Source organism: Oryzias latipes, chromosome 17 (assembly GCF_002234675.1).
Source record: "Oryzias latipes chromosome 17, ASM223467v1".
NCBI classification, from domain to species: domain Eukaryota; kingdom Metazoa; phylum Chordata; class Actinopteri; order Beloniformes; family Adrianichthyidae; genus Oryzias; species Oryzias latipes.
The window spans coordinates 19,724,930-19,748,369 of NC_019875.2; the positions used below are offsets into that span (position 1 = coordinate 19,724,930).

The following is a 23,440-nucleotide window of genomic DNA, read 5'->3' on the forward strand; positions in this document are numbered from 1 at the left end:
AATTTAAGGATAAATGTAAATGTATTGAATTTAATGTAAAAAGCTAAAAATTTAGAAAATGTTTTCCATTTTTCTACTTTTTTAGTACCGGTATGTTCTTTTTTCTTTTAGCTCAATCAGATGATTGGATGGTTCCGTTTTTCTTGTCTGAACTGGACTAACATCTAATCCTGCACAACACTTCCTTTAAACCATTGTGCTATCCTAGGCACTTTAACATTGGGAGTTGGGTCATCTAGACCCACTAGACAGTGCGCTGAACCTTTTTTCTTCAATGATTTGTGATCTTCACTGGTGTCCATGGATTACATGAAATCTTTCCACCTTTATCCACCTTTGTCATGGTAGGGAGAACACGTCATAGGTAAGGGTGGGGTCATCTAAGATAGCACAAGGGTTAAAAAAAGCAGTGGTGTCAACTTTTCAGCTGTTGGTGAAAGCAAAGGGAAAAAAATCCAGAAAAAGCAGCGGTGTTCTAACCAAAAAGTGTGTTTATTAAATGGAGAGGTACAATACATTCCTGAATCAAAGCAGCAGCAAAGTTCTTATCATTGTCCAGAGAATATTTACCATTTCTTTCATGTCTCAGAAAAAATAAGAATGTACAATAGGTGTGCTTCATTTTCCAAAAAGTTTTAAAATTTCCCCTTATTGCACCAGAGCCAAATAAACTTCATTCGCAGGGCTGCTAAAAGTAAGGTGTTGGCCTTTCAGGAAGGAATCGAACTCCTTTAAAACTAGCTACTGCAATTTAATTTGCACTTTTTCTGGACACATTACTCAAAGATCCCATAAATGTATAAAAAGAGTCGATAAAATCCAAAGTTTGGAAAAGAGGAAATAGAAAAACAGTTATGAAATCAAGTCCGAGTGTGTGGTGGGGAAAAAAAAGGTAGAGTTAAAATTGTATTACAAAAGGTGACACAAAAAAAGTGATGTAAAGTGTCTCAGGACATGAAAAAACACATAACGCTGTTTCCGTGGTAACAACAACATCAACAGCAGTTGTCCATGCTGCCAGACTCTGTCCACGCTTGGCAGTAATCTGCAGGCACTCGGGGACTTTTCCGTGACCCCGAGGCGCGCCTTTCTGTTGAGGTCACTCATTTATAATTGACCACGCGTCAGGGTCAAAGCAAAATCCCACCAAAACAACACCGTGTGGCCATGATTCCATAAAAGCCAAATTAGCATTAGACATTAAAATAATAATAAATGGCATCAGGAATTCAAGACATTTTCAAATTCACATAAAATATTACTTTTTTGGATGGAAACTGTTTCATTTGATGATTTCATAAAAATCAAGCCAAAAAAAGAAAGAAAAAAAAGACGCAGTTTCCATGTTTGTGTGTGTGACACGTCTGCCGGTATTCAGTGAACAACTGTACTGCTCTGCGATGGTAAAACGAAAGATTTCTGCTTTCAATCCAGAAATGCATGCGGTGACTCACATTATTTAAATTCCTGTTAGTTTCACACAAAGTTTATAGAAACGTGTTGCTTTTCAGGTTGCACAACACCCCCAGAACTGCACTGAGGGGACTCTGATGCGCTTCGATATTTCCCGTCTTTTTTATGTCATGGATTCAATGGAGGTTGGACTTCATTTTTGTTTGCCAATAAAAACAAAATAATGGGAGACGTTTGCAGCTTTGTGAGAAGCTCCTCTCTGCTCTGTCGCTTTCGCTGGATGAAAGCTGCAGTCGGGCTACAAAACATCGACTTCACACACAAACACACACACACACACACTTGGGCTCACTCTGACACTTTCGCTGCCTCAAAGTTGACAGCCAACTTCCTGTGCTTCCTTTTGGAGCCGGATCCAGGGGTGTGGCTTGCTCTGGGCCCGCTTTGTCGAGGAGGTGTACGTAGGGATGCTGTTGCCGTGGAAACGCTGGGACAAGATGAGGGGTCTGCGCAGGTTTCCTGCTGGCTGGACTGGGGTTCGCCGTGGGGCTGCAGCTGACCTGACTGTTGGTTCTGGGCCCTTTGCTGCTGGTTCTTGGCGACAGTGTGAGCTGCGCTGTAAAACTCTCTGGTTTCTTGGTTCTTCTTGTTGGCTGATGCTCGCTTTTTGGTCACCTGCCAGGATTGGATCCAAAAACATTTTTTTTTAGAGGTCCAACTATTAACTGTTCAGTTCAGTCCCACATATTATTGACTCACCTGCAACGGGATGAACTGGTTGTGAGAGCCGATCGGCACAGAGGGCGACGTTTGGGGACGAGCAGCACCTGGGAAGGTCCCTGCTGTTGCATAGAAGGGCTGGTTCGGGTGTTGATGGGGGGGCAGGGCCATTCCCCAAAGAGGGGTGTGGGGGTAACCCTGATGGGGCAAGAGCAAGCCACCTGGAAAAAACCCAAACCCTCACATTTGATCACCTAGATCGTTTGGAGACAAAACCTCTCTGACAATTCTAAAACGTTCTGACACGATGGAGACCCTGCAAACATATTTCTGAATCTGTGTTTCTATTCAAAAACACATTTTTGTATAAATGTTAACAAAAAATGTTTAGACTCCGTCATGGGGGGGGGGGGGGGGGGGGGGGGGATGAAAGAATAATACTAATAGACCTACAATAAATGGAGAGCTCATAAACAGCAAGAAACCACTGGTGAGAATAGAAAACTTTTTTGTGATAACAGAATTTATTTTTAAATTTCGTTTTCTATAATGACTATACAAGCCTACATTCTCATTGACGGGAATCATTTTATGTTTTTTTATTTTTTAACAATCACACTAACAATCGGTGCTGATTATGTGTTCAGATAGCATTTGTTGATTTTTGGCCCCATATAAACAAAAGGAATTGAAATAGAATACACAGGAATATGAAAGTTTTTTTTTTTTTTTTATAGCCTTCAATGAACACAGGGGAAACAGCTGCATGTTCATTGGAGGCTATAAAAAAACCTAAAAAAAAACCTTTCATATCCAGTTTCGTGCATTCCAGGTCTATACTAACCTTGCTGGTTAAAAACAGGCGGCATGGCTCCCATCGACATGGGTCGGATTTGCCCCAATCCTGGGTACAGAGGAGCTGGGATGGGAAAGCCGGAACCCACAGATTTCTACAAAGAAAACAGGAAATAGACAATAAAGAGTCAGCTGGAAACCTCATTTAAAGAATACTTAGCCATTTATTCTTTTCTTTTTTCCTTTCACTTTTGTGGCATCAAATTGGTTAAAATGGTGAAACAGGTCTAATTGGAGAGAACAAACCTAAGTCTGTGCAGAAACTCCAGGACTGATTTGATTTATTTTGATTCTTTATCCATTTAATTTCCATATTTCTATTTTAAAACACAATTTTGATGAGGATCCTTAACAATCCTCCGTTTATGGTGTTACGATGTTGACCGGGGTGACTGACAGAGCTGCATGAAGAAACACATTTGTGTAGAAGTCATCAAACTTGCTGATGACCAGTTGAGTTTGTGATCAGCAGTTTCTGTCTGCTTCATACGCCTAAGTTTGGAAGTGCTGAAATACCAGTCTCTGGAGGGCAAAGAAGGCGGCTTTCTCCTTGGCGTCGTTTTCTGACTGGCACTGTGGGCCGTGAACCATCAACCCGTTGGAGAGCTTGACCTGACACACTACAAAACCCTGTGAGGACAAATAGAGGTTTTAGGCTACAGAAACTGAGACCACTCGAGAGCCGACGTCATCTCCTTTACCTGTCTGTTGCGCAGGAAGCTGAAGTCAGGAGGCGTCATCCCCAACCCCATGCAGACACAGGCCAGCTCGGACACTTTACTGTTGGGCACGGCGTTGGGAGGGACGGCTGGTGTTGGTGAAGGCAGCACAGGCGAGCCCCCCTGAGGGGCATTCATTTTTGCAGCTGCAAGCATCAAACATGATGAACAGCACTGATCGAGTAGTTCCTTTTTTTTTTTTTTAAAGGTGGTTAGGTGGTTACCTAGTTTCTTAGATGACCTTCTCCTGTTCTGCGGTTGGTCGGCGGAGGCCGTCGTGTTTGCCGTTTCTTGGGATGACGGGCTTCCTTGACCGCCGCTGTCGATCTTAAGCATCTCCTTTAACACCAGGGTTCCTTTCTACAAAACAAAAGCCTCCATATGTTTAGGCTGAGGTGCGAATTGCGATTTGAAAAAATCTCATTGCTACAACACATCCGCTCAGCTGATTTGCATCGTCAAACTCACCATTGCGAATGACTGAGGGGACAGCGGGCCTTCTGATTGGCTGTTCTGCTCCTGCGTGGGGGCAGGAGGTGGGGCTTGCTGGCTGCTCTCTGTGACCTTTAGGCTGGAAATCAGGATTTCAAATTCACTCATACCCTAGAGGATTCAAAAACAAAACCGATCAGCTTCTTCACAAACACACATAAAAAAAGACACAGAGATTAAGATGGAGGTGTGAGAAGTTCGATGTTTCTTTCTTTTGTACTTTATTGGTTGAGTTCTCAGATGAAGAGAAAGAGCTGGCGTCTTCGTTCTTCTTTAACAGTCTGATGCTTCCAGCTGGACTCTGCAGGACAGCAGAGCAAAAACATTGAACGACTAGTATAAAATAAAAGGTTTTATTAAATCTAGATCATCTTCAAATATTAAACTAAAATAACGTTTTAGAAAAGCAGCTCAGATTAATTCAGTGCTTTTAATCTGGACTAAAGTTCTCAGCCACATCCTGCATTACAATCTGAAAACAATAGATTCTTTCAATGATTTGTAAATGTCTTGAATGAATTCCAAAGTATTTTCTCAGTTTTTGTATTCTATGGATTCTGTCCCACAGAAAATGTCTGTATTTTTTTGCTCAAAAACTATCTGTCCGTTTTGAAATGTGAAACTTTGAAATAAGTTTAACCTTTTGGTTTGTTCGGGTGAAAACACTAACTCTGTAAAAACAAATTCAGTCAAAGAAGAAAAATTACTATTTAAATGAAAGTGATTAAGTCATTAACAAGTTTTAGTAACTTTGGTCATAAATGCTCAGATTACTCTTTGAAAGTATTCTGGTTATTTTTAGACCCACTCCATTAAAAATTAAGTTTTTGGTGTTTTTAACAGATTCTTGTGGCGCTTTTCTGATGATGGAGGACATATATTAAGAAAATTAGTTGCATTTTTGGGGATTTCTTTATTCAAATCAGGAGCAGATGAAACATTGTTGTTTGAAAAAGATTGTATTTGTGATATAGAAAATAGGCAGTGCAGGCCACAAGCTCCATGCTCTGCTCCATTCTGATGCATCCACTTGTAGATGACTAGGTCCATGTACGTCCTTATTTTCCTCGTCTGAGCTGCCATCTGGCTCAAAACTAGCTCCAACATTGCTCCCCATTTTAGTTGCACCGGTAATGAGCGTGTGTGTGTGTGTGTGGGGGGGGGGGGGGTGTGTTACTTTGTGCAAACAGTCCCGCCCACAGAGGCGAATTTCTAATGAACTACTGCAAAACCATGTTCCACAAAACGACACAGATTTTTTTTTTTTGGCTAAAAAGGGCATAATCCTAATTAGAAAACCACTGGGAACACTTTTACAAAAGAACAAAAGATGATCGGAGTGGGACTTTAAATGATTTCAGCACATGATAGATTACAGCTTCTGAACCAATCTTAAATCTACTGGAAGTAGATCGATTGAACTTTGGGCTACAGGAACAGCCTTTCTGTACTCACAGCTTTGCTGGGGGGTTGACTCGTCCCCTGTTGTGAATGACCACCCTGTAAATTCAAAGGAGACATGATATTCCCTTTGTTCCTATGTTTGCTGGGACAGTCTGGATTTCAATGCTGCAGATGATTTATATAAAACCTTTCAAACTTTTGCAGCGGTTTAGGGTAATTTGAATTGAACCTATAATATCACACTTATTAATAATATTTAGTGAACATTATCTTTTTTTAATCTTAAAGGCCCACTCTGATCGTCTTTTGATCTATTTTAAAAGTGGTCTTTTAATTATGGTAATGTCTTTTTTTAGCCAGAATCAAAAAACCTGTCGTGTCGTTTTCTAGGACATAGTTTCTGCAGAGCGGCAGAAGTTCATTTGGAATTGGCCTCTGAGTTGTGGGTGGGACCCCTGGTGCAGGACAACCCTTCCCCTCCCTGATGCGGAACACAGGAAGTGCTTGTGACCCGCCCACCGTATTGTGTACATCACAAATAATTCAACCTTTTCATGCGTTTTCGTCTGCACTTGATTCACAAGAATCATCAGAAAAATGCCACAAGAACATGTCAAAAACACCAAAAACACAATTTGCATCGGAGTGAGTCTTTAAGACACCACTGCTCTCTGGTGATGGGATGAACATCTTTTTTTTCTTTTTTTGCTTGCTAGAAACCCTCCATCGTGTCCTTACATTATTTTGCCAGTGAGCAGGCGGCTTAGTGGGAGGCCCCGCCCTCTGCAGAGTCTGCCACACATTGTTGTACTCTTCTTTGCTCTGGGTAACAGAGACAGAACAAGTTAAGCACAAATACCTAAAACGCATATTGTAAAACTTGTGCACAACATTTAAGGAGACAGACCAGCCTGCATTTACCTTGACTTGTTTCTGGTTAGGACCTTTAGAGGGGGAGTTCCTGTTTCCCTGAGCTGCAGCTTTCACCACACCGGGCTTGTTGTTGTGCTGCAGGTTGGTAGTGATAGGGGAAAAAGGAGACAAATGAATATTTCGCTTGAAAGAAACCTTTTTTTTTTCTTTGTATCTGTGGTGGTGTTGTGAGCTTCTACCTGTGTTGGGACAAAGGGGGAGCGGGGCGAGTGGTTGAGGCCTCCCATTTGACGGTTTGAGTAAAAGTTGGCGGTGGAGGGCTGAGGTTTGACGATGGCAGTCAGTTTGTGGAAACCGTGATCAGTTCGGACTCCGTGGGAAAGGTTAATTAGGGCGAATGGGGGGAGGCGGTACGCACGCGGCGATGCGCATCTGAGGGAGCAGAGAGAGAGTTGAGAGTTTTTGTTTTTAAGATTAAAAGCGGACGCGTCTGGCTTGTTAAAAGTAGTACCTGATAATGAGACCTCCAGCAAACTCCTCATCAAACAGCACCTCATACAGAACCTCTGCCTCACGCTCAGCTGCAGATGAAAACACACGACATGCTCAGTTGTGTACTTTATTGCTGTCGGACAAAACCAATGAATCCAGAGCTCTCACCTCCTTTAATGCCAATGACGGTACCCCGCAGTCCCAGAGGGACTGTGAAGCCCTCCCTTATGTTCACCACTCTGTCAAAGAGGCGATACTCTGCGTCCGGGTCTGGAACCACACCCTGCAGCTGCTCTAGGGGCTGCACACAAACAGGGATATTTCAACTCAACAAAGATTCAAGATTCAAAGATTTTTATTGTCATTGTATTTCCACAGCGAAATTCTGTAGAACAACAGAGCATAGAAATACAGAAAATACGAGATGTTATGAGGGTTTTTAATGTTCCTTAAATGGTTCCAGAAGAATCAAAGCCTCAAACACAAAAGAAGACTGCTGCAGCATCATGACCACCGATGATGCATCTAAGATGTGCTCAGCGCAGGAGGTGTTTGTCAGCTTTAAATGTCGCAAAAAACATTACCAAACCGTCGTTTTTCCCAAGCTGAAGCCAGGGTTGTTTGCAAAAATTGTTAAACAAAATATTTCCACATAAACCTAACAAAAAGTTCCGCCTGACAGTGTCTGCGCTCAGAAGCCAGAAGACGTCTACTTACCCTGAAGAGGAGATGGGGCTTGACGGTCACCCGGACTTTCTTGGTGCTCTTCTTTATCTTCAGGAAGGAGAGTAAACAGAAACAATAAATAGGAGAACATTCAGAAAAACGCGTCACAGACTGAAAACGTGCACGTTACAGTCACCTTGGTTTTCTCGACAGCTTCCTCAATCTTCTCAACAATGGCAGCGTCCAACACTTGAAGGTCACATGACGCCCTGCTGATGGAGCTCACTGGATGACTTCTTAACCAAGATGTGATTTCTGCCACTCTCTCTGCCCTATAAAAGGACCAAAACAGGCCGATTTACTTCCTGTTTAATCCACTATGGAGGACAAATTATTTTCAAGAAAATACTTCAGTATGTCAAGCTGTTTTTAGAAGTAAATACAAGAAAAAGACAAAAGGTTTTTCACTTCCTTACAAGAATAAATTGACTCCAAATTATTCCCTACAAGAAAAATGCATCAATGTAAAAGTAGCAAACGAACCAAGCAAATGTGTTGACCCTGAAACTATTTCTCAAATGAGAAAATGGACAAAGGAGAATAAAAAACTGCTTCTGTTTACTATAAAATGTTTCTAGTGCTTCTCTATAAAATTTTAAGACCAAAATATCATATTTGCCCTCGTAAATAGTTATATAATTCAGTTTGAATTCTTTTAGGAGCAAAAATAACTCAATCATTTGCTGATTTACCACTTTGTGTTTCCTGAAACAAACTGCAAATATTAATGATAAAATGACAAATAAGTCATCTGGTTCACCTGGGAACTAGAGCAGTTCCTTCTTAAAGAAAACAGGGGTCTTAAAAGTAGTTTCCCTCATAAGTCTGCTTTATGAGATTAAATGACTCCTACTGAATTTTGTTAGCCTTTTTTTCCTTTTTGCTTGCATCTCTTACCCGTTTTGGTCCACTCCAGGCCAAATGTCATCTTCATAGAAAATGTCATCGTGGCTATTTCTGGACACTGCATCAAACACCTCCGAGAACCTTTGGAAACACAAAAAGAGTCAATACTTGGATGGAGAATTGCTTCTTTTTGCTCCATTTAACATCCCTGGTAAGACTATTTTACTACTCTTTTCTTTAGAAATGGCTGCAAAATAATACTGAAGTGGCTCTAAAGATTAGATAAGGATGTTTCACCTGTCTAGGTATTCAGCAAGCAGCTCTTCAACAGCAGCAGAGTACAGCCACTCCTTTTCGCTCCTTTTGGTGTAACCAGGAACCTCCTCGTTCTTCTTGTTGAACTTCAGGTTTAAGCCAACGTTGCTTTTTTGCTCCCCGCAAGGACTTAAACGGTTAAGGGAACAAAAAGAAAAGAAGAAGATTAGAAGACAAAAAAAAGCAGTTCGTCAAATTAAAAGTTGCAACAAGCTCACTTCCTCTTGGAGCCTCGGCCGATGAAGATGCTTCCGGAGAAGCGAGAGACAAGATAGCCGCTGATGCCGAGCCGGGATGCCAGCACATATCCTGGACTGTACCTCACAGAGTATTTCTTAAAGAAAAATACAAAACCATCAGTCTTTTAACTTAATATGAGTTTTTACGTTGACTTGATTTTGTAATTGTATGTTTTAATCTTGAATGCTTTTCTTGTTTCATCCTGTTTTTCAAGTGGTTTTAATTTGCATTCTTTCTGGAAACGGTGCTTTTTACAGAAACTTTACTTCATAATTAACTCACTTTTTTGTTTAGGTCTGTAAAATTGGGACTCTTTTGACTGACTATAGTTTTCAGCAAGTGCACACATTTATCTTTTGTTGTTTTTTGATAATATGTTTGAAATAAATAAACTAAAACTTAACTTTCGAGGCAACTGACTTACATGCTGGTTCTGGATTAAGTGATCCATCTGCGGCTCGTGAGGAACGCTGAACACCACTCGTATTCGACCATCTTTAAGGACATCTTGGGAATCTTGAACCTGTTGTGCAAATTTTAAACAGGAAACCTTTTCAAAATAAAACTAAAGTAGGTGACAAGGTAAAGTAAAAACCTTTAGACATAGGTTTTTGAAAAGTAGCTGAATTTGTGTAAAACTGTTAAATTATTTCCAAAAGATAGGTAAAAAGTGTTGACCATCCCAGTAAAATGTGTAACATCTTTGCAAACACATGCAAGCTAATTTCTAATCAACTAGCTCTAAAGATTTTTTACTTTTTAGATTCTGCCATGTTAAAAAACAAAATCCTAAAGTAAATTTGCATAAGTAGAAAAATAAATCCCAGCAAAAAACAATATTTTGGCTCCTCCCCTTATCAACTCTAAATAAGTTAACATTACACGACAGGCTAGCAAAAACCCATGAAAGGGAAATGTGAACAGGTCAACCAGAATCAAGTGATTAATAAATCATTGTTTGGAGTGAAAACAGAAAAGAATATACTGGTGATGTTTAGTTAGAAAACTGAGCATTTACCTCTCCCATTGCACCATAGTATGGCGCCCCCACCATGAAGACTGTGGTTGCAGGAGGAAAGAGCTCATCCAAGCTCTTGAAGGATGTCAAAGATGAATAAAAGGCCTCAATATCCTGTGGGGGAAAAGGCAGAAATGTCGGTTATGATCACTTTTTTTCTAAATTGCCACTTAAAATAAAAAAGCCACAGTCAGAGTTATAGAAATCCAAGCATTTGCTTTAATAATAAGCTATAATTTAGACAAATTCTTCTGAAACTGATGTAAACAGACACGAAACTGGGTAACGCTTTCCTTTACTGTACAGTACTTACAGTGTACTTAAGTGGTATTTACATGGTACTTATTGTGCAACTACTGGGTACTTTCAGGGTGTTTACATGGTACTTTTTATGTAATCTACTGGGTACATACAGTGTGTTTACATGGTACTTTTTATGGTACTTACTGTGTTTTTATGTGGTACTATTTGGTTCATACTTATGTGGTACATACTGGGTATCTTTAATATACTTACTGTATATTAAATAATCTATTATGTTTATAAATGAGGATAATTGATTGATTTCAAGCATTGCAGTCAAAACAATAAAGAATTCATAGAGATTTATCAAACTCATTACAGAAATTATTAAATAAGTAAAATATACTTTGTATTTCATCAAAGTCGTTATGCTTTTTACGTTCATTTGAGCTTGTATTGTGAGTTTTCTTGCAGTTACAAACCCTGAAGAAGTCCTCCACTGTTACCATATTCTGCTGAAGGAATTTTGACGGACAAAAGCCCGACCCCACAAGTCACCAGTGTAATATAGACAAAAACACAATAGATTTGACTACAACTATTACAGAAATGACTTTGGCTGGAAAAGGTGAGGATCTGGGGCCATATCCTGTTTTCACGGTGGGTGACAAACTTATGAGCCATGCAAAGGAGTGTGAATCATTCCTGGAACAACACAAAACTCTGAAAGAAAAGATAAATAATATGAAAAAATCTGTTCTTTGGAATGCTGATTTTTACCATTTTGTTGAGGACTTAAAACAAATGTCATTGTGATGACACTTTGTATGCTGCAGAAGTGTTTCATATTAAAGATTGTTGTTTTCACTGCTGTCTTGTTCCTCTTTAATTTGCCACATGTTACAAGAATCAGGCCAAAATATGTTTTTACAATGCAGTTACTTCACCCTTACCAACAAGTTAGCATGGTCTCCTTTGGTAAGGTCAGAAGACCAAGCGTGTATGTACACTGTTCGGGAAGGTAATACGTGAACATATCCAGCATTTACTACTAAAAGTACCATGTTATAGAGTGGAAATAGGGCTGATTTATTTTACAGTCCAGTTTCATTGTACTTAAGGGGTAGTTTCTGTGGTAAATTTATGGTAAATACCATTAAACATACGAGTGCAGACCTAAAGGTCAAGGTACTTTATTTGTACTTACCTCGTTCTTACATGTGGTAAGTACCACAAAAGACACCTTTGCACAACATGTAAATACCCAATAAGTATATTATAAATACCCAGTATGTACCACATAGGTATGAACCAAATAGTACCACACAAATACACTGTAAGTACCATGTAAGTACAGAGTAGACACAAAAAAGTACCATGTAAGTACTCAGTAAGTCCCATAAAAAGTACCGTGTAAATACCCTGAAAGTACCTGGTAGTTACACAATAAGTACCATGTAAATACCACTTAAGAACACTGTAAGTACTGTACTGTAAAAGAAAGCATTACCGGAAACTGAATGTTTTGAAGGCAGAGCTCAAAACATCAAAGTAATAACGTGCAGATGAATAAGAAGTATTATATCCAAAACATTTTTCTTCCTGTTTTATTGTTTTTGTGGTTGCGTTACCTTAACCACGGCCTGGTAAGCAAAAGGCAGGACCTGTTTGGCCCACTGCTTCTCCAGTTCTACCGCTCCTTTATCTTGTGGAACATATTTTCTTCCCGTCAGCAGTTGTCCGTACAAAACCACATCGGTGTCGTTAATTACGATTCCTTTTCTCTTTAAGTAGCTGCAGGAATAAGGAGAAAAAATTATTATGAGCCAGATTTGCAAAAAACTGAACAAGACAGATTCAATATGCAAATGGGCTTTTCTTATTCCTTATTTTGTTTTTTTGTTGTTATTTACAAGTCGTTCTTACAATTCAGTGATTCCCTGAACGTCCTTCACCCAGTCCTTCTGCTCTTTGTCAGACAGGTAGGTGACTTTGGTGGGAGGGGGACTCGACGGCTTATCGTACACTTTTTGGACTCCTGGGGGTTCCTCTAAAATGAACCTAAAACGTGAAAAGCAAATGTTAATTCATGAGAGCTGACTCAATTTATTTTTGACGTTAACAATTCAATCAGATAGTTCATTTGAAAATTCATCTAAGACCCACTCTGATCATATTTTGATCTATTTTAAAAGCGTTCCCAGTGGTCCTATAATTATGATTTTGCCGTGTTTAGCCAAAGTCCAAACAACCTGTTTTTTTTCTAGGACATAGTTTCTGCAGAGCGGCAGGAGTTGATTAGAAATTTGCCTCTGAGTTTTGGCTGGGACTGTGGGAATGGATCAACCCTTACCCCCTTCCTGTTGTTTGAGATCTCGTCTCAGGGAGCTAGTGGCCCGCCCGGCGCATTTTAAGCTTTTCCGAACAGTAGGTTTTTCTTTTTATGCTACTGATTCACAGCGATTTAAATTAAAAAACAAACAAACTCAGAGATACATTTTTAAGCTTAATTTTCTTAATACATGTCCTTTATAATCAGAAAAACTACCGGTACACACCAAAAACACAATTTTCAATAGAGATGGTCAAGAAAAGCAGATTATTTTTATGTAAAGTCTAAATTAAACACACAAAACTATTAATGGTTAGAAAGAAAGAAAGCATTTCATCAATGAAAATGATAAAATTGCCAAAGAATACAGATTTCAAACATCCAAATGAACATTTAGTTACTTACTTCGTTTCACCGTCTGAAACTGCAACGATGCGAGCTTCCTCTAGATGGGGCCAATTGACAAACACAGGCTTCCCCAGCACTTGAGCAGCAACATTATCGCATATCTAAACAAAAAATACAACTACATCAAGGATTCTGTAGACAGTTTGACAGCCGGTGTTAAAACAGCTGGATTTTTCTGAAATCATTGAAAAAATTCATTTTGTTTGATCACGGGGTGATTTTAAAGGATATCTGTAATAAAGTTCGAACTTTTTCGGTAAGCAAATCTCACCATTTCTCCTTCCTGGGTGGGGAGGATTTCGAGCATCATGTTTTCCCCTCTGCTGCTCTGCTGGAACACCACCACTCCACTCTTCTTCTTGTAAAACTACAAACAATGAAGCGGCAAATTAGAAAAAAAAAAAGGCAGATGTTTATAACAATCATTTGTATATTCAGGGTGGGTGTTTTCAAAAACCTGCTTGTTAGTGTGAGGGTTAAATTTCTTCCCTGAAGCTGAGCAAACATTACCTTGTGTTTAATGTGCTGCAAAGTGGGGAAGCCGCAGAAGTAGAGAGATGAGCGGTCAGCATGTTTGACCACATGGTCTGAAGACACGTGCCAGGCATCAACGGGGATGTTTGCTTTCCTGCAACAAGCGAGAAACTCTTCTGAGCAAGACGACTCTAGACGGGTTTGAAGAAGCAGTTCGGTGTTGGCGTGACGGAGTCTACCTGACGCGGCAGTGTACGATGTTAGGAAAGAGCTGAGGCAGAGTGGAGGTGTATGTGAAGTCTATCTCTGGGTCGTAGGAATAAACGGCACACTCTTTGTGACCATTCCTGTCCTTCTCCTCTTTTGTCAGCTTGTGATTGTAGGGCTCCATAGCTGCTAACAAGCGTTTCTATACAACAAATACAAAACACGCAAAACATTCAAATCCATCGGTGGGATTTTCGAAAGAGATTAAAAAAAGAAGAAGCTGGCTGTAAATGGGTGTACCTCATCAATGAAGGGAATGAGCACCACAGCCTCCCATTCCTGCTGCTTTCCGTTGAGGTCGGTTTTGAAGTCCACAGGATAATACTCAATAATTGGCGAGTTCTCACTGGTCATTAGGTGCTGGAATATCACAAATAAAAAGGCCAAACGTCTGCTAAATTTGCTAACAAAGAATATTCTTCCAAGCTTTTAATGCTAACTGAATCAAGCAATGGTTTGATAGATCGCTTTTGGACGGAGTGTTTGTCCCTTTTTACAAACACAATTTACTGTGAGTATTACTTAGGAGTACTGTCTCGATAAGATCTCAAATGATACAAATATTGTTTTTCTAGAACAGATCGCAAATATCCAAGTATCTGGGTACTTGTCACAGCCCTAGTTGTGAGCATGCTGGAGTGTGAAGTCGCTACCCTGTAGCATTCTGGGAGAAGTCCCATGCTGGCAGCGGGCAGGACTGCCAACAGTTGCTGGAAGGGCATGAAGGGTTCCCCGAGCTCAAAGGTCAGCTTCAAATCAGATATATTCCTGATGTCAGACAGGAACGGAGCGTAGTGGTAAGGGTAATACCTAAGGGATAAACACAAAAAACAAGAAATTAAAAAAACATCTCTGTTTCTGAAACAAACTTACTGGTAATTAACCCTCATTGGTGTCTGTGCTGCTTTGTTGCCGATTACAGCAGCTGTTCAAGGTATAGTTTTCATTCACACTTTAACCTGAAGGTTTCAAAAAGATTTCTAGCTTTGAAATTATTGGTTCAAGATAAACATAACAAGAGTTATGACACACAATTGTAATAATGCTTTAAATAAATCGTTGGAACATTGTCTATAGTTTTGTGGAGGTTTTCTTGTTTTTGTCTAAAATACATTTTTTGACATTATTTTGACCTCGTCTTTGCTTTTGAATTCATAAATTCATCCTATCTATATACTTTAGATATATGTTAACAGCAATTTTTTTTGTGATTTTATGCAGTAAAAAGTTGACATTTACTACTTGGAATTGATAATAAAAAATTATGTGTAAAAAAAAAAAAGTTAGGGTTGTACTTAAGAGAAGAATATAAAGCATTGCCACAAAAGCAAATTGTTAAGTAGTAAAAACGTTCAAAAAGAACCTGGACTGCCGAGGATTAAACCTTCTGTAGAGAAATGATTGTCAATAATCATCAAATATGATCAGATATCCATAATAAAAGATGACTGACTCACCAACTCCAGGACTGAACTCCGTGATAATAGTAGTGAAGAATCCATTGGATGCCTTCCACATAACATTTGGCTTGCTGAGCAAGGAACTCACTAAAAAAGGTGAAATAAAACAAAGAATAGTGTCAATAACTCCGACTTAAAACTTGCAACATGTACTGTTAAGAGTGCAGGGCGGATGCTACACGACTAAATGTTGCAGTTGGAAGTTTACTAAACTTAAGTTACTGCCATTTCTGTTTGCAGAAGTTGTATTTTCCTGGTGTGTCAGCATCTGGTATTATAAGAAAATACTGACACTAAGCCCACAGAAAAGACTTTACACATTTTCTATACGTTTTTCTTCTTCTTCTTGGTCCTATTATTTTTAATCTCTGATGAGAAAACTTTTTAAAAAGCAAAATCATCTTGATTAACCAACTAACTCAACTCAAGTTTATTTAGATGTCGCCTTCAAATGGCCGCAGTCAGACAAAGCGGCGTACACGAGTTACATGATCAATGATGCAATCTTCTGAGTTTGATAATAACTTTGATCTCTGATTGGTTTAGAATTTCAGTCACTCCACTGGCATGTTATGCTGCTGCGCTGACATCAAATATTGAAGCAAGTGTGAATGCAAACACACTTCTTAAATGTGCTTAAAGTTATCCATCCATTGCTTATATATTATCATTGTTTTTTTTATTTTATAGCACATCATTGCATTGTTTGGTGCCGGTATTTAATATTCTCCCCAAAAGAGCAGTTTGTTAATTTTGACATGTTAAATGTTACTTTTTTTTTTTTTTACGTTCACAGTAAATATAAAAAATATTCCTTATGGCAACTTTTTTCAAACAGGAAACATTGTGACTATTAAAATAAATGCTTTATTTGTTTTAGTTCCAGTTTATTTTCTCACTCATTTCTTGTTGATCAATAACCAGGCACAAGATTCAGAAAAAAAAAAACCTGATCATTTCTGCTGAGTCATACTTTCTTTCCCATGCGGCACAATCAGTAAATGACAACAGTGTCGGCAAAAGGGAATTATTTTATTTAAATCGTTTGCTATAGATTTTACACATTCACTCCTTTCTGTATTGCTTTGTACTCACTCAGACACTACATCTACGGCCATCTTGGTCATATAGTATGTGCGTTTGTACTGCCTGAACTCGGTTTCAAACAGATCATCCTCCTCCTCTTCATCGTCATCCTCAGCCACTTCTTTGTGTTCAGTATCTTTGTCAGGTGAAGTCAGGGCTGACAGTCCGAGGGACGCATCCTTTCCAGAAAACATAAGACATAAATTACAAAAAAAAAAGCTGCTCTCAGTCAAAAAAAAGATCTTTATTTGTCACTGTGTCTCCACCTTTTTCTTGTTGAACTTTTTCCCAGCAGATTCCTTCTCGGCTGCCAGACCAGCCGACTCGTTCAGATATTTGTTTCCCACTTTGCTCTCAAACCACTTTAAGTCCACAAACACTTCATTAAAATGTTCCCGGTCAAACTGGAGGGATGCAGGACGGAATCAAGGGAGAAAAAAGGTCATGTGCTAGTAAATACACAGTGTACCAATAATACAGTCTGAAGAAAGATGCTGCGATATACAAACATGTATAAAGAACATGTCCATAAAATTTGACTGGACTAAATTATAAAAAGGAAACAAAACTACAACACTAAAAGAAGTCAAGATAGGATTAGTTTTCAAATTAATACAAACACATCCATAGTTATATTTAGTTTGATTTATTTATTTACTGTTTTCTTAGTATAAAATGTACTTTTTTTTTTACATTTTAAAAATTTCTTTGGAAACATTCATACTATGTGTCTCACCTCAGAAAGTTTCTCCATGTATTTCTCAAAGTTTTTGAGGTTTAAGTGCCCATTTTCATTCAGATAACCTAAATCAGACAGAAAAAAATAGGTTTTAATTATGAAAATCCAGAAGAAAAAGTGGGTGTTAATATAAAACCTATAAGACATCGAATGATTATGACGTTGATTCATGCTTCTAAGTGGAAATAAACATTTAAAGTGTAAATGTAAAAGCACAGGAACTATGTACAAATGTGTGATGCCATTATGTTTTTGCTCCTTATATTTGTGTGTGTGTGTGTGTGTGTGTGCGTGGTTCTAACCCCCCAGGCTGGGTAGCACACTGATGTAAGTTTTGTACAGCATTGGCAAAGCATCATGATTAATATGAAGATTAGGCAGATGGGGGATGAAATCATTCCCCACGAGAAATCCCATTAAAATCCAGTCATCTATTATTCGCTCCAGATCATAGGCAGAGCCCAAATGATTCTGAAAGATAAACAAAGAAAATACATATCAGACATTGCTTTTATATCAGAAACACAAAAGTGTACATTCAACTCTCCTTAGATATTTTAAGAAGACACTAAGCCTGCACAAAAAAAAAAAAAAAAAAAGAAATCGCAAATTTGTCACAAAATCAAGCTGTGCAATACGCAAAAGTCGAAGAAAATTGCAATAAATGGCAACCTTAAATGTGCTAAAACAATCATATGGCAGCTTGAAGTATTTAACAGATCAAATAAATCTATTTACACATTTGACCAACGATGGAGCCTTTTATGTTAGATGCTTGCCTCCTACGTAGACGAGGGTCATTTGGAGAATAATTTAAGTGATGCTGACTCCTATATAAATTAAACTGTTGCAGTGAAATGGAAATTATGTATTTAGATATTTTGCTATTTGTTCATGTATCGCAAGTTATCGTCGTCGCAATATTGATCACTAATATGGCAAATTGCAGGTTCTCCTCATATCGTGCAGCTCTAAAAGACACATTTAAAATGCTTTAATGCTCTGTGTGCCAAGTTAGACCTTAAGCCATGAGAACTCATAATCGATGTATTCCCTCATCAAGGACAAGTGCAGCAAGTGAAAAGTCGTCTCTTCAGGAGCCGTTATCCTGGAGGCGAAGACAAAAAGGAGAGTTTAAAACAAAGATAAAGAAGAATCTGAAAGAGAAGCTAAAATGTAAAAACATAATTGTACTTTTTATACTAAAGAAAACTTGGACTTGTGAGAAAAACAATCGAGAGGAACACCAAACCTTTTCTGTGATTTCTTCCCTCCAAAGCGAACCTCCTCTCTGAGCAGAGAGAAGTGCGGCTCATGGCTGGTTAAACCCAACATAATCTGGAAAACAGGTTAAAAAGCAAAGCAAATTACTCTATTAGGGCTCCAAAAACATTGTTTAGAGATTTCCGAACCTTACCAGGTCAGCATCCAGGCCATACAGGCAGTGCCGGGTGTTAGGATCATGACTGGGTTTGGAGTTCTCAGAGCGAATAAACTCCATGATTTTGTGTTCTCCCTCTCCCGGTGTCTTAAAAAGAAGAAGATGCCCCCACAAAGTCAAAACAAGCAACCTTCACTGAAGCTATCAATCAGTCAGCAAGTTGGAAAGAATGTAAAGCACTTCACCTCGTGACCAGACAAGTAGACTTTGACATTGTGCCAGAGCTTGTCAGTGGAGAGCTTGTTGTGGACAAAGTACTTAAGCTGCTCTTGAAGTCTCGCCATGAAGTCAGTGCCTGAAAAAAGTACATAGCTAAATGTGTGAAATACACTATAATTCCATTTCTGCTGTTGTTATTACCTGGAGTGAGCGGCTTAACGCAAAATGGCAACATTGGTTACAAATTTGTATCAGACAACGAGGTTTCCCTTAAGATAATGGACACCTTAAAGAGCATAGTCACTCATGAAAGACGTAAATATATATATTTATACATATATATATTAGGCCTGCACAATTTACCGCAAATTTATCGTTATCGCAATATCAAGCAGTGCAATATCCATATTGCAAAAGTCAGCAAAAATCGCAATAAATGGTTACCTTAAATGTGCTAACACAATCCTATGGCAGCTTGAAGCATTTAACGAATCAAATAAATCCATTTATGCATTTGACCAATTGGATGGACCTTTTCCGATGTTGACCAATCAGATGAGCCCTTTTATGTTAGATGTTTGCATCCTACGTCAACAAGGGTCATTTGGAGTATCATTTTTTTAAACTGTTGAAATGACATGGTAATGATGTTTTTGGTTGTTTTGCTATTTGTTTATATACCGCAAATTATATCGTTATCGCAATATTGATCACTAATATCGCACATCGCAAGTTTTGCTCATATCGTGCAGCCCTAATATATATATACATCCATAAAGGATATGCTGGGAGATAAAATGTTCATAGTTTTAAAGTCATCATAGAAAATAAGGTTTGATCTTGATGCACAGAAGAATCTTCAAAGGTTCAAACTGGTTCATCGTTCCTAATTTGTTCTCTTCTAACATAAATGATTGGCAACTTCATATGGTGCCAGCTAAAGCAGCAGTTACAGACGGCTGTGTCAAAAAATGAAACTACTTCATATATTTTATAGATTTTGATCCAATGGGGTCGATGACCAAAGAGTGAAAAGCTTCAGATTAAACATACCGGGAGTGATACAGTTGGAGTCGAAGCGAGCTTCTGTAGGAAGCACCTCTCCTTTATCCAAAGCTTTTTTTATCTTATCCTCTGCTTCTTTGGCAGACCTGAATACCAGCACAATGAAAACAATGAAGAGATTTATATTTTTAAAAGGAGTCTTCCAGGCAGAGTAGCCAAAGCAAAGACAAAATATAACTTAATACATTTTTTTATTTGAGATGGTAGATTGAGGTTAAAATAACAGAAAGTGATTCAAGGTATGACTTGGTTTCTATAATAAAGGCATGTTTGAATTAAAAAAAAAATAGCTTCAACAAAAAAAGTACACATAATAGGGAAAGAAATGACAATAAAAAACAAAGATAAGTAATTCTAAATCTGATTTCTAAATTATTGGTGATAGAAAAAAGAAAGATGGATATCTGGGCTTCTGACTGTGTCTCTACCTGAATCTGCGTCCTCTCTGCTGGTTCATCTTGGCCCTGGGTGCCACACCATCCACTGCCATGAAGAAGACCTTGCGAGGCTTGATGATTCTGAAGAGCACCTCCAAGTAATGGAAAATGTCAGCGAAAATCTTTTCCTCAGAGATGCGGAAGTGAACGTCCTCATCATTTGGGTGGGAGCACTGGTGGATGATGCCATTCATATCCAGGTAGAGATTGTCGAACTCTGGAATCTGAGAGAAGAAAGCAAAAAAATAATAATAATAAAAATAATAATATTAATACAGTGTCATGCATGTATATGTTCTCAAATACTAATAATTTGTTTTTTTGATTTGTTTTATTTTTCTACTAAAAACATTTAACCGTCTCCAGAAATCCCCTGTCCCAAATTCCTGGGAGACAACACTAATAACAGATGCAAAAATAATCTTAGGTGTTAGTATTTAATAAATACCCAGTTATTAGGGGTGTAACCAATAAATCAACTTAATCAATTCATCAAAGGCAATTCAGGTCGGCCAATGATCGCAGGGTTGGCAGTTCAATCCCCGCTCCCCCCCAGTCAACTGTTGTTGTGTCCTTGGGCAATACACTTCACCCTCCTAGTCTCCAGTGTGGCTACACTGGTGCCATACTGTGCTCAAAGCGCTCCACTGTAAGCGCCTTGAATTTTAGAAAAGTGCAGAGAAAACCAATCCAATCTTATTATTATTTTTATTATTATTATACTCCAACAATCCAACCAGATGGATCTGTCTGAGGCAAGTTGGTAATCCAATCGACCTATAAAACTTATCAAATTGATTCAAAATTGTAAGGAAAACAAGAAATCTGGAAACATTTGCCAGCACCGTTCAGTGCCCAGGTATTTATCTCTGAGTGACAATGGTTGAAGTTTTGGCTAAAGATGTCTTGGATCCATTTTATGTCAGTGAATCGGATCGTTCAAAACAAAACATTATCGCTGTGAATCGCCACCCAATTACTGAAATTATAGTTTAAAAAAAACAACAACATAAAAATGGAGAGTAAAAACTTAGGGAAATAAGCTGACATGGATTTTAGTGCTTGCACAGCTGAAATTTTGGTGTTTGCTTACTGATTTTAATAAGCCTAGACAGTCACAAACCATTGTAGAGCAGGTTTTTTTTTTACTTTTGTAACACCAATTTGTCATTTAAAAAAATGATTATATTTACAGTTTTTATTTTGTGGAATAATAATTTTCATTATTATAGTATTGAGCAGCCCAAATCTGAAAGAAAAAAAGACCCAAAACGCTTTAAGGAACTGGGAGTAATGACGTCTTTTATGGATTTATTGAAATCGTTTATCTGAAGTCCTCCGGCCAGCTACAAGAAATTGCTCTAAAAATTTTAAAACGAAAAAGCAAAAATAAATAAACAAATAAATTAAAAAAATAAAGAAACAGAATACCCCACACTTTTGTCAGTTGGGCTTTGGTTAAGACTTCTCCTTCACCAAACAGTTACAAAATAGAAAACAACTGACAGCTTTCCAACACAAGGAGCGCCAGACTGAACAAGTCTGATGAAATGACTGTTTGGAGACTGAAATAGCAACTTCCGCTCAAAAATCTGAATCACTTACGTTAAATTGATATTTTTTTAAATGTTAAAAGAAAAAAATGTTCAAACTAGTGCAAGTCTTCACACCATTTGTTAACTATGGCTACTAAACAGCTATTAACATTATAACGCTCTACCTGTTTACAATTATTAGGCTTCATTATTATTAATATGTAGATTTTATTGAAATTACAAATAAAAAGCAATACATTCATAAAATTTGTATATTTAGAGTGTATGACTCACTAAAGTAACTCAAATAAAACATTAGGGCGCTAAACTTAGTGTAGGAATATAAACGACGTACGTCGTACTGAATGTCAGTCTGGTATGTCGTGCGTTTAGAATTATTTTATCACGTGTGGCATTATTTATTTATTTATTTTTTCAAAAATAATGCTCTTAAGAGTGAGCAAAGGCGGCTCAAAGTTTCGCCTCCAACTGTAGCAAACGGCTAGCTATGCTAAAGGTGTGAATTGTGAAACAATCGACCCTGACTGCTCGGTCCTACCTGATGTTCCTTGACAACTTCACTGAGACAGGGGTAGCGCTCCGAGATCCAACGGTAAAATTTGGGTACTCCCATCTTCGTCACAAAGCTCTAGACTGTAAAAATGTTAACACTGAAAGGTTATCTCTAAGTACTCTCAAATGTTTGACTCGGTAACATCAGAACTTGCTTTAGAGTCCGGCTTTGTTTCCGTTTGCTAGCTAGTTGTCCATCCGCTAAACTACTCCGCATGTATTTGGAAAACAACAGTAAAACATAAGTTCCGCTCACCAGTTTCCTTTGGCGTATTTTTCAGTTGACAAAAATCTTTTCGATTGAAGATTTACGAAAAAACACGTTTTATCTTTGTACGCGGTTTCTAAAAATAATACACAACACAGTGTACTTTGTAAGATAGTTAAGTTCCATATTTTTGTTTATTTTTGAACGGCTGCGTATAGTGTTACTAGCACATAAATTCGTTTGGCTTTCCATTTATTTGTGTTGAACTTTTGTTTGTGTTGTAGGCATTGCGACAACTTCAACAGATGAACCTAAGCGGAAAAACACCGTTTTTCCTTTTTACATTAATTTTCAGGCTATTATAATTTAAAGAATGTAATTTTTCTGGTAAATTGTACTGAAAAGTCAAAAGAGAAATGCAATTTTGTATTTTTTTCTTGAGTCGAGAGCTGAAAATATTATTTTAGTATAGCTCTGCATAAAGTACAGTTTATCCATCTGTATGTTGGTTTTTCAAAATGAGACTAAAAATTAAATATAGAAAAACATTACTATACTAAGGGTAAAAACAAAAAATATACAGTATTTGGTAATACAGCTCTGGCATTCTAATAGGCTTTCAATATCTTTTTAAATATAGTACTTGACATCTAGAAATAAAATCGGCCTTCTTCTTGCTTGCTTTTAGGAGCATAATTATATGTATTTATCATTTTGGGTAATACTTAGTCCCTAGTTTTAACAACAGTAGATTTTTTTTCCTTTTATGAATTGATAATGCATTTTACTGAAATTATTTTCAGCATTGTGGTAAAGGTTTCAATTAAACATTTTATTATTCGTGTTCTTAACGGTGAGTCAGGTCTGTTGGAAATTCTGTATATTCCCGTTTTAATTATT

General features: G+C 38.0%; 1 protein-coding gene across 2 annotated transcripts; it reads right to left on the bottom strand.

Moving 5' to 3' along the window:
• Positions 1 to 471: 471 nt before the first annotated feature.
• Positions 472 to 22,541, bottom strand: xrn1 (5'-3' exoribonuclease 1). Of its 2 annotated transcripts, XM_011486585.3 has the most exons (41): positions 22,319 to 22,541; positions 20,216 to 20,448; positions 19,776 to 19,873; positions 18,749 to 18,858; positions 18,540 to 18,650; positions 18,375 to 18,460; positions 18,143 to 18,230; positions 17,425 to 17,593; positions 17,120 to 17,187; positions 16,650 to 16,787; positions 16,393 to 16,562; positions 15,295 to 15,384; positions 14,491 to 14,647; positions 14,078 to 14,197; positions 13,810 to 13,979; positions 13,607 to 13,724; positions 13,368 to 13,463; positions 13,094 to 13,197; positions 12,283 to 12,417; positions 11,988 to 12,150; positions 10,114 to 10,227; positions 9,520 to 9,618; positions 9,074 to 9,189; positions 8,838 to 8,984; positions 8,592 to 8,681; positions 7,831 to 7,966; positions 7,686 to 7,742; positions 7,137 to 7,269; positions 6,988 to 7,057; positions 6,716 to 6,908; positions 6,525 to 6,611; positions 6,342 to 6,425; positions 5,655 to 5,699; positions 4,420 to 4,500; positions 4,176 to 4,310; positions 3,932 to 4,067; positions 3,690 to 3,853; positions 3,505 to 3,618; positions 2,978 to 3,083; positions 2,173 to 2,354; positions 472 to 2,088 (listed from the first exon to the last, which is right to left on the bottom strand). In XM_011486585.3, the coding sequence occupies exons 1-41, from the start codon at positions 22,391 to 22,393 to the stop codon at positions 1,762 to 1,764; spliced, it is 5,115 nt and encodes a 1,704-aa protein (XP_011484887.2). In that variant the 5' UTR covers positions 22,394 to 22,541; the 3' UTR covers positions 472 to 1,761. The 2 variants fall into 2 exon arrangements, with proteins under 2 accessions (XP_011484887.2, XP_023820771.1); XM_023965003.1 differs by lacking the exon at positions 5,655 to 5,699.
• Between the last annotated feature and the right edge of the window lie 899 nt (positions 22,542 to 23,440).